This window comes from Spea bombifrons, chromosome 9 (assembly GCF_027358695.1).
Source record: "Spea bombifrons isolate aSpeBom1 chromosome 9, aSpeBom1.2.pri, whole genome shotgun sequence".
NCBI classification, from domain to species: Eukaryota; Metazoa; Chordata; class Amphibia; order Anura; family Pelobatidae; genus Spea; species Spea bombifrons.
Genome location: NC_071095.1, coordinates 532,420 through 546,362, shown reverse-complemented (window position 1 = coordinate 546,362; position 13,943 = coordinate 532,420). Strand labels below are relative to the sequence as shown.

General features: G+C 40.1%; 1 protein-coding gene across 3 annotated transcripts in view; it reads right to left on the bottom strand.

Moving 5' to 3' along the window:
• Window positions 1–12,682: 12,682 nt before the first annotated feature.
• Window positions 12,683–13,943, bottom strand: part of NIN (ninein) — a 39,279-nt gene continuing 38,018 nt past the window's right edge. For all 3 annotated transcript variants that reach the window (XM_053475718.1, XM_053475719.1, XM_053475722.1), the window contains 2 exons: window positions 13,414–13,527; window positions 12,683–12,958 (listed from right to left, as the gene is read on the bottom strand). In XM_053475718.1, coding sequence (XP_053331693.1) covers window positions 12,740–12,958; window positions 13,414–13,527 — 333 coding nt within the window. In that variant the 3' untranslated portion in view covers window positions 12,683–12,739. The remainder of the gene's footprint in view (window positions 12,959–13,413; window positions 13,528–13,943) is intronic.

Genomic DNA, 13,943 nt, shown 5'->3' with positions numbered 1-13,943 from the left:
ATGAGATGAGTGAAGTTAATTTATATGCTACAAACATTTTAATTTCTTATTTATTCTCAAACACATGCTCTAGACACACGGATGGGAAGATGGCTGGATGCCATCATCAGAACAGGTGATGATTAGGTCATAATCATTCTTTTCATCTCACCCTTTGTCTGCTGGTACACTGCCCTTACATACACATATACACGTACACTGCTCTTACACACATATATACACATACACTGCCGACGCCCGGAAGAGGCTTTCAATCCCGCTCGTAGCCACTCAGCGGCTTTTTTGAATGTTGGTCTGCCGGCTGGCCCACCGGGAAATTTCCAGGTATCTCGGTGGGCCAGTCCGGCCCTGGCATCACCCTTCCTCTGCCCCTGCAAAGCGGAACAGAGAAAGGGAAAAGCGGGACAGCGGGACAGAGACCCAGTTGGGGGGCATGTATTTGCATGCTCCTAATTCAGTGACACGTAAAAGTTGCTACTGCAGGGGATACAGATTACTGCAGTAAAACTGTAGTGGTTTCATGCAAGATGACCACCGGTGACAGGGTTTGGTAGACTCTAGAGCAGTGGTTCTCAACTCATGGGTCGCGACCCAAAAGCGGGTCGCGACCCTGTCTTCAGTGGGTCGCGGAGGGTCAGGACCGGACTGGAGGCATACCGGGAAAATTTCACTTTCCTGGGGCAGGCTGTCAGGACTGCGGCCGCAACAATCAGGGCCATCATGCAGCCTCCGGTCCAGCATATACTTTAGTATCACTCCCCGACCATAAAGCAAGTTGCTTGATTGCTTTGCGGTCACTGTCTGCTCCTAGTGGGAGCTGAATAAAGTTTTTCTCTGCTTGCTCCTCCCCTCTTCCTGCTGCAGCCCGCAGACAGCCTTTCAACTCCCTCATCTTTTCTGAGGTAAGTATATATTTTTATCACAGTCACTGCCCCCAACACAGTCCCTGTCCCCTACTCCCCACCACAGCCCCCAACACAGTCCCTGTCCCCTACTCCCCACCACAGCCCCCATGCCCTCAGCCCGTTACCCCCACACAGCCCTAGTTACCCCCACACCACAATCCCTGTCCCCCCACCACAGCCCCTATGCACCATCTCAGCCCCAGTTACCCAGACACCACAACCCCTGTCCCCCACCACAGCCCCTCACCCCCCATCCCTGCCCCCTTTCTCCCCACCACAACCTCTATCACAGCCCCAGTTACCCCACCACAGCCCCTTTCCCCCCACTGCAGCCCTTATGTACCATCTCAGCAGAAAGCATCCCATTAGTTTTCCCATTAGTTCTACCTCATATGTTTCAATGATTGTTTGTTTATTTATTTATTGGGTTTTTGCCTCAATGGCACTTTGATTTCACTAGCACTGTGATTATTGCACAATTAATTTTCACTAGCAAAGTATCCGTTTGTTTACTGTTTAAAAAGTGCTTATATATATATATGTGGAATACTGCACAAGTTGTTTTATGGAATCAAATATAATGTTTTGGAAATTAAATTATTTTTTGTCGCGACTTAATGACCAAAGACAAATGTGGGTCCTGTGGGTTGAGAACCACTGCTCTAGAGGAACGTAAAAGAGGAAGCTTCTGTGTTTTTTATTTTATTCATTATAACTTAAAGGGACGCTGTAGTGATCATGTGCACTTTAAAGATTTCATAGCAATGTGGTCTCTTTGAATTTTTGTGATATCTCTCTTGTCAAAAACAAACTCTAAACTGGAAAGCGTAATAAAAAGCCTTTATTCCCTTTTTATTAAAAAAGTATTCAAATTAGCAACTAGATGACCATAAAGATTTGGAACCACAATCTATCCAGGGGCAGAGGCCTACCATGTCAATGTCTGGCTTAGTAAATAGTGATAGGAGTTCAGCGGATGTTATTTTTTGGGATTTCTAGTTTTAACCTGTTGACATTATTTTTTGTAGGTGTGTTTACATTTTAAAGTGTGGTGGTGTGCCAAATACAGCATCCAGCTTTTACATCTAAACTGGTTAGATAAGTTGTAGACGGAGCAAAATGGTAATTTGTTAACTAGGGGGTATAAAGTCTTTCCCATAAATATACCGTACTTGCCGGCGTATAACACGCACCGGCGTATAACACGCACCCTCCCCAGGACCGGAAGTGAGGGAGACGTCGCTGCAAATCGTGCAGCTCTAGGATTTATCGGCGTATAACACGCAGGTAGGGTTTCAGCTTCGTATTTAGGTTTAAAAAGTGCGTGTTATACGCCGATAAATACGGTACTTGCTTGTGCGCATTGACAATGACGGTGCATCGGGGAGGGTGATCTGTATTTTTGTGAATTTTTGGCAAGGAATAAACAGTAGATAGGGTGGGAGTATGTGAAAACAAACACTTAAGCTCATCAGGATTGATTATTGACTTGCTGTCCTAGTATGGGTACTATGTTCCTGTTAAAATACAATACAAAAATTCATTTGGGGAAAAAAAATATAGGGTCAATAAAGTGACCCTAGTGACAAATCTTTGGGCACTTCAAATGCCCTGCAAAAATACCTAGTCATTGTGAGTTACAGAACAGTGCCACATTTTTAAAAACTAAAAAAATAGAAAAAAGTACTTTTCAAGCATTAAAAAGGCCTCTTCCAGTAGAACTTAAAAAGCTGCTCACTACTCTCTCTTCCATAACACATATATGTGGGATGTTGTTGAACATGAATTAGATTCACCGGTGGCAGATAAAATAATAAATTCAATTAAATTAGAGACATAGTTGGAGGTGGGACAGGTGTGATTAGCGATACCCCAGCCAGCACACAGCTTTAGTGCATCACAAGGAGGTCATGGAGGAGCAGTGATCATGTGTAATGCAAAACTTTCATAGCTTGAACATTACATTTATATGCTGCTTTCCCGACAGGTGCATAATCGAATTGTGCCCCAGGATGACCGTACCCACAACTCTAACACATTGAAACACTGAGAGAGATTGACAACCTTGAGAGGAGTCTGTTGCTCACTGAGCAAAGTTTAGATGGGGCCCCTAGCAATGAGGGAGGAGATCAGTCAGAAGGGAGTCAGGCACATAGCTGGGTGACAGTAAGACGTGGTTGCAGTGGGGAAGGGAAGAGGAAGAGGCAAGCCAGCCCAGAGTCTCTCCCTCCCAACAAATTTGCCCTTTTAAGTGAGCATGTTGGGGAGGCAGACTCAGAGGTAGGCTTTGCGGAAAAAGCTGTTCTCCCTAACAGCCGGGAGAGCAGCTCATCCAATGTGCAGGGGATCCGAAAGGAAGGAAAGCCCAGGCAGGTTGTGGTGGTAGGGGATTCAATAATCAGGAAAACAGACAGGGTAATCTGTAGCTCTGATCGCAGCAACCGAATGGTTTGCTGTCTCCCGGGTGCCCGGGTTCGGCATGTTGCGGACAGAGTGGATAGATTATTGGGAGGGGCTGGTGAGGATCCAGCTGTCTTGGTGCACATTGGCACCAATGACATAGTAAGAGGAAGATGGAGTGTCCTAAAAGATAATTTTAGGGACTTGGGTAGTAAGATTAAGAAAAGGACCTCCAAGGTAGTATTCTCAGAGATACTACCTGTGCCATGCGCTACACCAGAAAGGCAGCGGGAGATTAGACAGCTAAATGCATGGCTGAAGTCTTGGTGTAAGAAGGAGGGCTTTGGGTTCTTAGAGCACTGGGCTGATTTTGCTTTGGGGTACAATCTCTATAGTCGTGATGGATTGCACCTAAATGCAAGAGGGTCCAATGTGCTTGGGGAGAGAATGGTTAGACGGTTGGAGGAGATTTTAAACTAGGAATGGGGGGGAGGGAATAAATACCGGGTTAGACAGTATAGAAAGGGAAGGCGATTTACTTAGTAACCAGGTGGGTGGATCTGGGGGCTTGGTCTATAAAGATAATAGGGAGAAGCATATATTTTGCCCCCCAAAGCAAGGACAGAAAGTGATTGCAGCATCGGTGTTAAATGACAAGCTAAAGGTCATATCTACAAATGCTCGCAGTTTAGGGAATAAGATCCATGAACTTGTAACAGTTGTGGCAACTGAGAATGTTGATATAGTGGCTGTTACTGAGACATGGTATAATGAGAAAAATGACTGGGACATATCAATACCGGGGTACTCTTTATATAGGAAAGATAGAAAGGGCAGGAAAGGGGGAGGGGTGGCCCTATATGTGAAAAATAACATAAAATCTAACTTAATACAAGTTGGTGAAGAGAACTTAGAGTCGGTTTGGGTTACAGTACAATTTGGCAAAAGTAAAGTAACTCGCATAGGTGTGATTTATAGACCCCCAGGACAAGTAGAAGAACTCGATAATCTACTAATGGAGGAAATAGCTAAAATGACAGTGAAGGGGGATGTTATAATCATGGGTGACTTTAATCTCCCTGATGTGAACTGGAAAACGAAAGTAGCTGGTTGTACCAGGAGTGCGGATATTCTAAACTCCTTATTGGGATTATCTTTAAAACAGGTGGTTGAGGAACCAACTCGTAAGGAGGCCACATTGGATTTAGTGTTCACAAATGGAGATTTGTTAACAGATATTTCTGTAGGTGAAAGTTTGGGATCTAGTGATCATCAGTCTGTGTGGTTTAATATACGAACAGTGACTGAGTCACACCACACAAACACAAAAGTTTTAGATTTTAGAAAAGCTGACTTTTCTAAAATGAGAAAATGTATAGAGGAGTCATTATCAGACTGGCACAATTTAAATGGTGTTCAGGAGAAATGGGATTTTGTAAAAGCTGTTTTATCGAAGATAACAGAAAATTGTATTAGGTTGGTCAGTAAGAGTAAAAAATTAAGGAAACCGCTGTGGTACTCTGCAGAAGTGGCCAAAATCGTGAAAGACAAGAAGTTAGCCTTTAGAAGATACAAAAATACCCAAAGTGAGGAAGATAGACAGATCTATAAAATTAGGCAGAAAGAGGCAAAGAAAGTTATAAAAACTGCCAAATCACAGGCAGAAGAGCGAATTGCCCTATCAGTAAAAAATGGAGATAAAACATTTTTTAGATATATAAATGAGAAAAGGAAAGTTAAACAAGGATTAGTTAGACTAAAAACAAAAGGCATATATGTAGAAGAGGATAAAGGTTTAGCTGACTGCCTCAATGAATATTTCTGTTCAGTTTTTACAGATGAGAATGATGGAATGGGACCTCAGTTGGGAAAAAAGACTGAATCATTTGAAATATGTGAGTTTATCGAGGCGGAGGTTTTACTTCAGTTGTCTAAGGTAAAGACAAATAAGTCGATGGGGCCTGATGGGATACACCCCAAGTTATTAAAAGAGCTTGGGGGTGTACTAGCAAAACCGTTAACTGATATATTTAACGAATCATTGGTAACGGGAGTTGTCCCTGGGGATTGGAAAGTAGCGAATGTTGTGCCTATACACAAAAAAGGCAGTAGGGAGGAGTCGGGCAACTACAGGCCAGTTAGTCTTACATCTGTAGTGGGGAAATTAATGGAAACAATGTTAAAGGAAAGGATTGTTGAACATCTGAAGTCACATGGCTTTCAAGATCAAAAACAACATGGGTTTTCCTCAGGAAGATCTTGCCAAACAAATCTTATTGATTATTTTGATTGGGTGACTAAAGTAATTGATCAAGGTGGTGCAGTAGACATTGCGTATCTGGATTTCAGTAAGGCCTTTGACACTGTCCCACATAGAAGACTTATAAATAAACTGCAATCTCTGGGTTTAGATCCCAATGTTGTTGAATGGATTAAGGAGTGGCTGAGTGACAGAAAACAGAGGGTTGTAGTCAATGGCGTATATTCAGAACAAGGTCTTGTTACCAGTGGGATACCTCAGGGATCTGTACTTGGACCCATTCTCTTTAATATTTTCATTAGTGATATTGCAGATGGTGTAGATGGAAAGGTATGTTTATTTGCTGACGACACAAAAATTTGCAACAGGGTTGATGTTCCTGGAGGAAGAAGCCAAATGGCAAACGATCTAGGTAAGCTGGAAAAATGTTCAGAGCTGTGGCAATTGGCATTTAACGTGGATAAATGCAAAGTAATGCACCTGGGGCATAAAAACCCAAGGGCAGAGTATAGACTATTTGGTACTGTCCTAACCTCAACGTGTGAGGAAAGGGATTTAGGGGTAATTATTTCTGAGGATTTAAAGGTAGGTAGACAATGCAGTAGAGCAGCAGGTAATGCTAGCAGAATGCTTGGTTGTATAGGGAGAGGTATTAGCAGTAGGAAGAGGGAAGTGCTCATGCCGTTGTACAGATCACTGGTGAGACCTCACTTGGAGTATTGTGTACAGTACTGGAGACCATATCTCCAGAAGGATATAGATTTGTTAGAGAAAGTGCAGAGAAGGGCTACTAAAATGGTTTATGGATTACAAAATAAACCTTACCAGGACAGGTTAAAGGATCTTAACCTATATAGCCTGGAAAAAAGACGGGCCAGGGGGGATATGATAGAAACATTTAAATACTTAAAGGGAATCAACAAAGTAAAGGAAGAAAGTTTATTTAAAAGAAGAAATAAAACCGCAACAAGAGGACACAAGCATAAACTAGAGGGGCAAAGGTTTAATGGTAACATCAGAAAATATTACTTTATGGAAAGGGTAGTGGACACATGGAATAGCCTCCCAGTGGAAGTGGTAGATGTTAATACAGTAAAGTCATTTAAGCAAGCATGGGATAGGCATAATGCCAAGCTAGATATAGGATAAGGGCAAGTACTAAAGGAGAGTACTCAGAGGTTGGGCAGACTGGATGGGCCTTCTGGCTCTTATCTGCCGTCACTTTCTATGTTTCTAAACTTACCCCAAAGAAGACACCCACACCTTTATTAAGTGCAAATATAATTTCCACAGCTTTATTAACATTTACAATATTTAAAGGTCATTGTCAAAACAGACCATCACAGTTAAATATAGATAATATATGTCCCCTTCATTAACAACGTCAATGAGCCCCCATTATAAACATATTAACCGTATAACATTGGCACCATCACATACCAGGTGCCTCCACATTAACCCATTGACCACAGTAGGGACATACCAAAATACCCCTACACCACACTGTTTAACAAAATAATAAAAAAACATGTAGAGGCATACCCAGATACCCCTACACCACCAAATTAAAGATGCAGGGGCATACCGAGACACCCCTACACCACTCTAGGTTCTCAGCCACAGGCCAGCTCGAAACCTACCAAACTAACTTGAACCAAGTCAAATTAGTAAAACCAAACCAAAAACCCACTGTACCAAAACAATTATCCCAAACTATCCCTGCCGCTGTGAAATAACGTGGTAGACACCTCCGCAACCCACCCAAGATTTGGAAAAACGGTTAAGTGAGCCTTTACAAAAGGGCTCTCACTTATAGAATTAGAAGAGATAGGTCGGGCTTCCTTTTGCAAGGACAACGCCCGTGGAAACAGAGCAACACTTCCAGCACTAGCTCTGGAAAGGGGAATAACCCTTAATTAACACAGAATACAAATAAATATCATGAACCCTGAATATCAAAGACAAGGTCCCGAATGCTAGTGTAGGTATATACAGATGAAAAGGAAGAAATAATAATGAATATATACCAGGGTGCACAAACACTAAAATAGTGGTCTAAATACCTTAGCAAAAAATGGGTATAAGTGATATAATTCTAAATAGAGGTTGATGGCTTTAATAGTGCGTATGACAAATTAATAAGAGTATCCATGATTTAAGGAATTAAAGGAAGGAAACTTGTCTGAATTATTGATACGGGACAAGCCCTACTAATCAGAGTAGATGTTTCCTTAAGCAAAATAATTCTTAACTCAAGCGTGAAATATAGGGTCAATCCTGATAGTATCTTAAAACAGCATTGCTAGGAGTAGTAGTGCTGGTAAGGACTATGCAACATTGTGCTGGAGGTAACAGCCTTTCAAATATACACCTAGTTGCAGCAGTCTGGCTACTAACACTACTCAATATTAGCTAAGGTGAAATAAAAAAAAGAAAAATAATTGTTAAAACTAACTCCTTGGCACAACATGGCCAGTGCAGTTAAGTACTAAATTATGATCCAAACGTGAGTGTGCCCACCCCCAATAAACCCGCCGTGCTATGGTGTGCACCTTCATCACTGGACTAAACGAGAATGAGAGCCAGAGGAGAATATAAAGGTAAATGCCTTATGAAGGTAGCTGTCCATAAATCAGTCTCATCCAATGGTATACCTCGCTCTAGTTAAGTATGATTGCCTGCTCCTTCACCTAATTACCGGGTCCCAAATGGCCTGTACTGGCTTAATAGTCGCTATGGATCCCTATAGGATCCCAAAAGTATCAAAGTGCGCAACGGTGCCAATGTTACGCAATGGTCAAAGCATAAATTACCAGGATATAAATCAGCAAAGGCTTATTTTATTAGGCATATCGATACAATGTCCAGAATTACACCTACAGGCAACTTGACTGAGCGTGCCATCGTGTAATCTGGTGACATAAAGTCAGAATAAGTAACAATGTTTATTGAAGTGTTGCTTAGATCCTTAATAGCGATATTTTACTTTAGTAAACCAGTTAATTCAATATATGTAAGATAAGGGACAATGTAGGGTTAATAAGTACCTTAAACTTAAACGGGTGCTCAATACCAGGAATCCCTTAGAACTGTCTGGGTTTTCATAAACCTATATGACCTTTAATTGCTGAATTAATGGTTAAATAAAAAGTGTTAAAATGCCCCAATTAAAACACTTCGAGATGTCATCTTTCAAAAAATATATACTTTTGTTGAGCGTTTTTTCTTTTTCTGGACGCTATTGGGGCGCAACTCCCAGGATACCACATTTAAAAAAAAATCTTGTTTAGAAACAGCGATGTGCATCATTCATATTTAACCCTGTAAATGCCAAAATAAATGACAATACCAGGCATATGCGGTGTTTCCAAAAACAGGACAAATACCCAAATACACTTTTGGAGTTTTTTTTTTTTCATTTGCACTGGTTATATTAAGTTTTTATAGGTGAAACTTATTTTCTTAAATATTTCCTTTTTTTCCTAATTTCTCCCACATTTTTAGATATTTTTCATACTTAATGATGGTATATATTTATATATATAATATATATATTATTTCAGAAGAAAGCCCTACTTGTGCTGAAAAAAAACTATATATGAATTGTGTGGGTGCACTAATTGAGAAGAGAGAATCTACAGTTGAAAAAAGACGGCTCCGGTCTTTTAGCGCAACCTGAGTAACAAAAACCCGGTCCTGAAGGGGTTAATCTACGCCTGAAACCTACTTCTGCCAAAACTGGGACAGCGCCCAATAATAATCGAGACTGTCCCATATAATGGGACAGTTGGAAGGTGTGACCTAGTATTTGCTTGCAAATGGCAAGGATAGATTTAGGCACACAGGGCATGCGAGTAAGTCTCATCGCCATCAGCCGTGTAGAAGTTAGATTGGGTAAAACTAAGTAACGTGCTTTGTTTTCTTTCTGTTTTTTCCCGCTGTTTCGAAAGATAGGAGATCCCTGCTCATAGAAGCTTCTCAACGAGAAGCACAGGGGCAAGGAAACAAGGTTGGGGACATACACTGCCCGTGTCATTTCAGTAGAATGTGCTTTAACGCATTTACTTAGCTACTATTTCTGCTGGCTTTATAATTTACATTTATTGGGGTCCTCTGAGTGGTCAAACTAGTACCCTCTAACACTATACAATGTTACAAAACAAACCAAGGAGGCAAGTGTGCCATTAAAGCTAATGTTGTGTATGGCGCCATTTGCTCTGGTTGTGTCTTATATCTTCTTGACGCCATAATAGCCGGATTGCTTTACAATGGAAAGATATTGCTTTGTACTAAAAGATATCTTCTTTCAGTTTTTCTATTTATAATGTTGCCCATCGTGAGTTTTTTCTGTATTCCTTTGCCACTTACTGTTCCTCACACTCTCACAGTAGGTACGTAAAGTGTAATACAAAGAAAATGTGAGTTGATCAACAAGAACACTTCATAGTCTGCGTAACATTGTGTCACTGCTTGAGAGCATCTCAAATTTTTGCTCTTTTGTGCCATTACAGAGAAAAAAACCTCCATCTAGATTTGAGTCCGGTCCCAGCCAAAAGGGCATCCCAGAACCACAATGAGAGCCAAATTTCCTCTCCAGATGTACGTTTCGGTGGGTACTTGCAGTATATGAACCTATAAAACGCAGGGTTTAGAAAATCATTATTATGCTTTAAAGATGGCCTTGTTTTATGAAAAAGGGTAAACATTTATCTTTCAGAAAACCAAACGGAATGTAATTAAAACTCATTATAATGTAGTTTTATGTCTGTTTATTTTGTCAGATGCCCTAAGAGAAGTTAATATTTGAGACCATATAATAAACTTACATGAAAATGTTTTTTGTTTTTCACTTCAAGTTTAAAGAATATTTTGATCATTTCTAGCAGTATTTTAAGGGGAATAATAGCAAAGTAAGTGACATATTAGCTGGAATCTTCTGTTTCTCAGTGTCTTGGGTATGAACTAAAAAGTCAAATGGTCAGAGGAGTTAAGGTTTTCACGCTACCCCCTCCATCCTTTCAGAGCAGGACCAGCTTGAGGGGGAGAGGAGCAGGATGCAGCCCATGCCATATTAACCCTCGTCACTCCAATGGGCAAAGGGGTGCATAGGATGGAATCTTTCCCTCTCATATGAACTTTTATGACACATTTATATATTTTAATGACCCTTAACTCCTCTGACTTTTTAGTTCATACCCAAGACACTGAGAAACAGAAGATTCCAGCTAATATGTCACTTACTTTGCTATTATTCCCCTCAAAGTACGCTTTAAACTTGAAGTGAAAAACAAACAAAAAACATTTTCATGTAAGTTTATTATATGGTCTCAAATATTAACTTCTCTTAGGGCATCTGACAAAATAAACAGACATAAAACTACATTATAATGAGTTTTAATTACATTCCGTTTGGTTTTCTGAAAGATAAATGTTTACCCTTTTTCATAAAACAAGGCCATCTTTAAAGCATAATAATGATTTTCTAAACCCTGCGTTTTATAGGTTCATATACTGCAAGTACCCACCGAAACGTACATCTGGAGAGGAAATTTGGCTATCATTGTGGTTCTGGGATGCCCTTTTGGCTGGGACCGGACTCAAATCTAGATGGAGATTTTTTTCTCTGTAATGGCACAAAAGAGCAAAAATTTGAGATGCTCTCAAGCAGTGACACAATGTTACGCAGACTATGAAGTGTTCTTGTTGATCAACTCACAGGTTGTAAACATTTGCATATGTTTAGTTATTACTGCGTTGTCGATTAGCTATAGTTGCCTGTCCTCCCCTGTAAGCAGATAGTAGTATAGAGTATGTGGGATAAGAAGCTGAAGAATACTGTGAGAAAGTCATGGTTCGTAACAAAGCATGGTACCCAGAACACGTCTCTCATTGGTGCATCATGTGGTGTATTGCTGCCACCTGCTGGCAATATGTGGATCAACATTGAAAATTTCCAAATTTGAATTGAAGCTGTAATTACACTGCAAGTGAGATGGGTGCTGTTATACTTTATACGAGACTCAAAATACTATTGATGTGTGATCATATATATATATTTGTATATTTGTATGGGAAGAGGGGACCCAGTTAGAAATAAAAACAGATTTCAGGCACATAACTTACAGACTGCCAAAATATTTATTTGAGTGCAATACATTTTAACATCACTATCACCTGGCAGTGTGGAAGTCTTAATATCAATGGTAAAGGCAGTGAAGGAAACAATTCGTATTTCAAATAAATAAATGCAAAGAAATATAATTCTATAATCCATCCATTTCTAGGCAGTGCTTTATATCGACCATTGTACAGACCTATTTTACCAGAAAACATTGCAAATTAATAACACAAAACATTCAGGTTCCAGGTACATTGGCAAGACATCCTTCTAGCACTGTTAAAAGGTTAATAAAGGATCTTTGGGTTCAATAAGTCTACTTCTATTTATATTTGTATCAAAATTATGAAGTGGATTGGTTTCACCAATGTAAACGCATTTATACAAGACATTTCTCAATAACATATTGAAAAAATGTAAAAAGTGGATCTCCCACAAAATAGTCGCCTTTCCACAAGTTTTCTTCCCCATATGAAAATTAGTTTTCATGACAGTTACTGGGATCTTAGAATACCCAATATGCTTTTATATCATGAAGTCAGGTTGCTAATGTGTGTTGCTTGAAAACTCTTATAAAAGATCATTCTATTAAACAAGCAAAGTACGGTAATAGTAACTGCCATTTTTAGGAATCTTCCTAGCAAATCTAGACGTCAGCATACCTATATTTCTGTATGCTGCTATTATTATTATACGGTGGTCTGTATCAAATGTCATTGCGTTTTCGAGTCATGAATACTTTTTCTCCATGAGTGGGGGTTGGATCAAAAGCAGGAAGGATAGGTAGAAGAGTTAAACCTGATGGTGTTTTTGCAACCTAAATTGCTATGCTACTATGTTGCTAATGGTAATTTATGAAATGTTTAATTAAAAGTGTGCCATGAAACATCTCTGTAAACAATTAGGCAAAATGGCAGTGACAAGTTAATGAACGGCTCTATTAATAATGCATATTAAGTGGCTCAGTTCTGTAATTGCACTTTCGCGATATGCTGAGTACACGTTCTTCTCCGGAAAAGGTGTTCTACAGGACCGAAGAACACCCATGGGTTTCAGCTAGGAAAACCTTCTTTGCGGAGAGAGACCTGGGGTCACGGCACATGGAGCCAGCTCCTTGACAATTTTGCTGAGTCCCGAGATCTTTTCCTCCAGCAGGTAGTTCTTTTTTTCAGTAGTCTGCTGTCGCTGTTCACTCATCTCTAGAGCTTTCAGCAACCGTGAATTCTCCACGTACAAATCCTTAATCTTGGCATCAGCTTTGGTGTTCTTGGTTAACTACAAGAAGATGGATTACGTTATACAAAGAAACTCAAATCTGTATGTTGGAAGCATGTTTAACGAATACTTTCTTAAATGCAAAGATCTTTTCAAGGTCTCTATCAGTATAGATGTCTAAACTCTTTGTCTTCTTTTTGTGCTAGCCATTTTGCTGGCAAATACATTGTTACGTTTAACATACTTGAAAGGTCCCTGCATTTTTCTATCCTCGCACAGAGGCAGGTGGCATAGAGCCAAAGACTACAAATATGGCTGCCTGGTGGACTGCCAACATCCATTAAAACTGGTTAAGACAAGATAGCGAAAAGAAAGACCGGGTCTAACCTCTGCCGAAGCAAAATCCCATCCTTCACACACAAGCAGAAAAGAGGACCAAAGCCTGCACTATTTATAATAATAGAGTATTTTGGCTCCTCGTTAATGATCGCACATGCGCAGATAACGCAGCATACCTGTTCTTTCAGTTGGTTCACTTTTTCCTGCAGCAGCATTTTCACGATTCGGAGTTTTTGCTCCACTTCAATCATGCGTTTCTCCATCTTCATTAACATCTGCTCCGTATCGCCCTACGTAAAACACGCTCGTTAGAGTTAACAGGCTCAAAGTCAAAGTTTTCTTTTAAGTGTCAAGATAGCAATTACATGAGATTATAAATTATATTGAGTACTGTAAACAAATATAATGCAAGGCATGCCCCACTGTAAATACGGGATTGAGTGGAAAAGAGAAACGTGTAACAAAGTGGATATTGGTGTATTGGTCCCAGATAAGAGAGTCTGTTGACACGCGTGATACCGTCATGTGGGCAGCATTTATAGCGTAAGCTTTAGCATCACTAAAGCAGTAAAGACATCAAGGTATCATAAAAGCTTATGCGACGCTATATGTTGTGTGATTGTTAGCCCACAAAAAGGTATTAAAATAATCGCATTATCAAAAAAGTTAGAAGAAGAAGTGAATGACATAATCAGTAGATAATAGG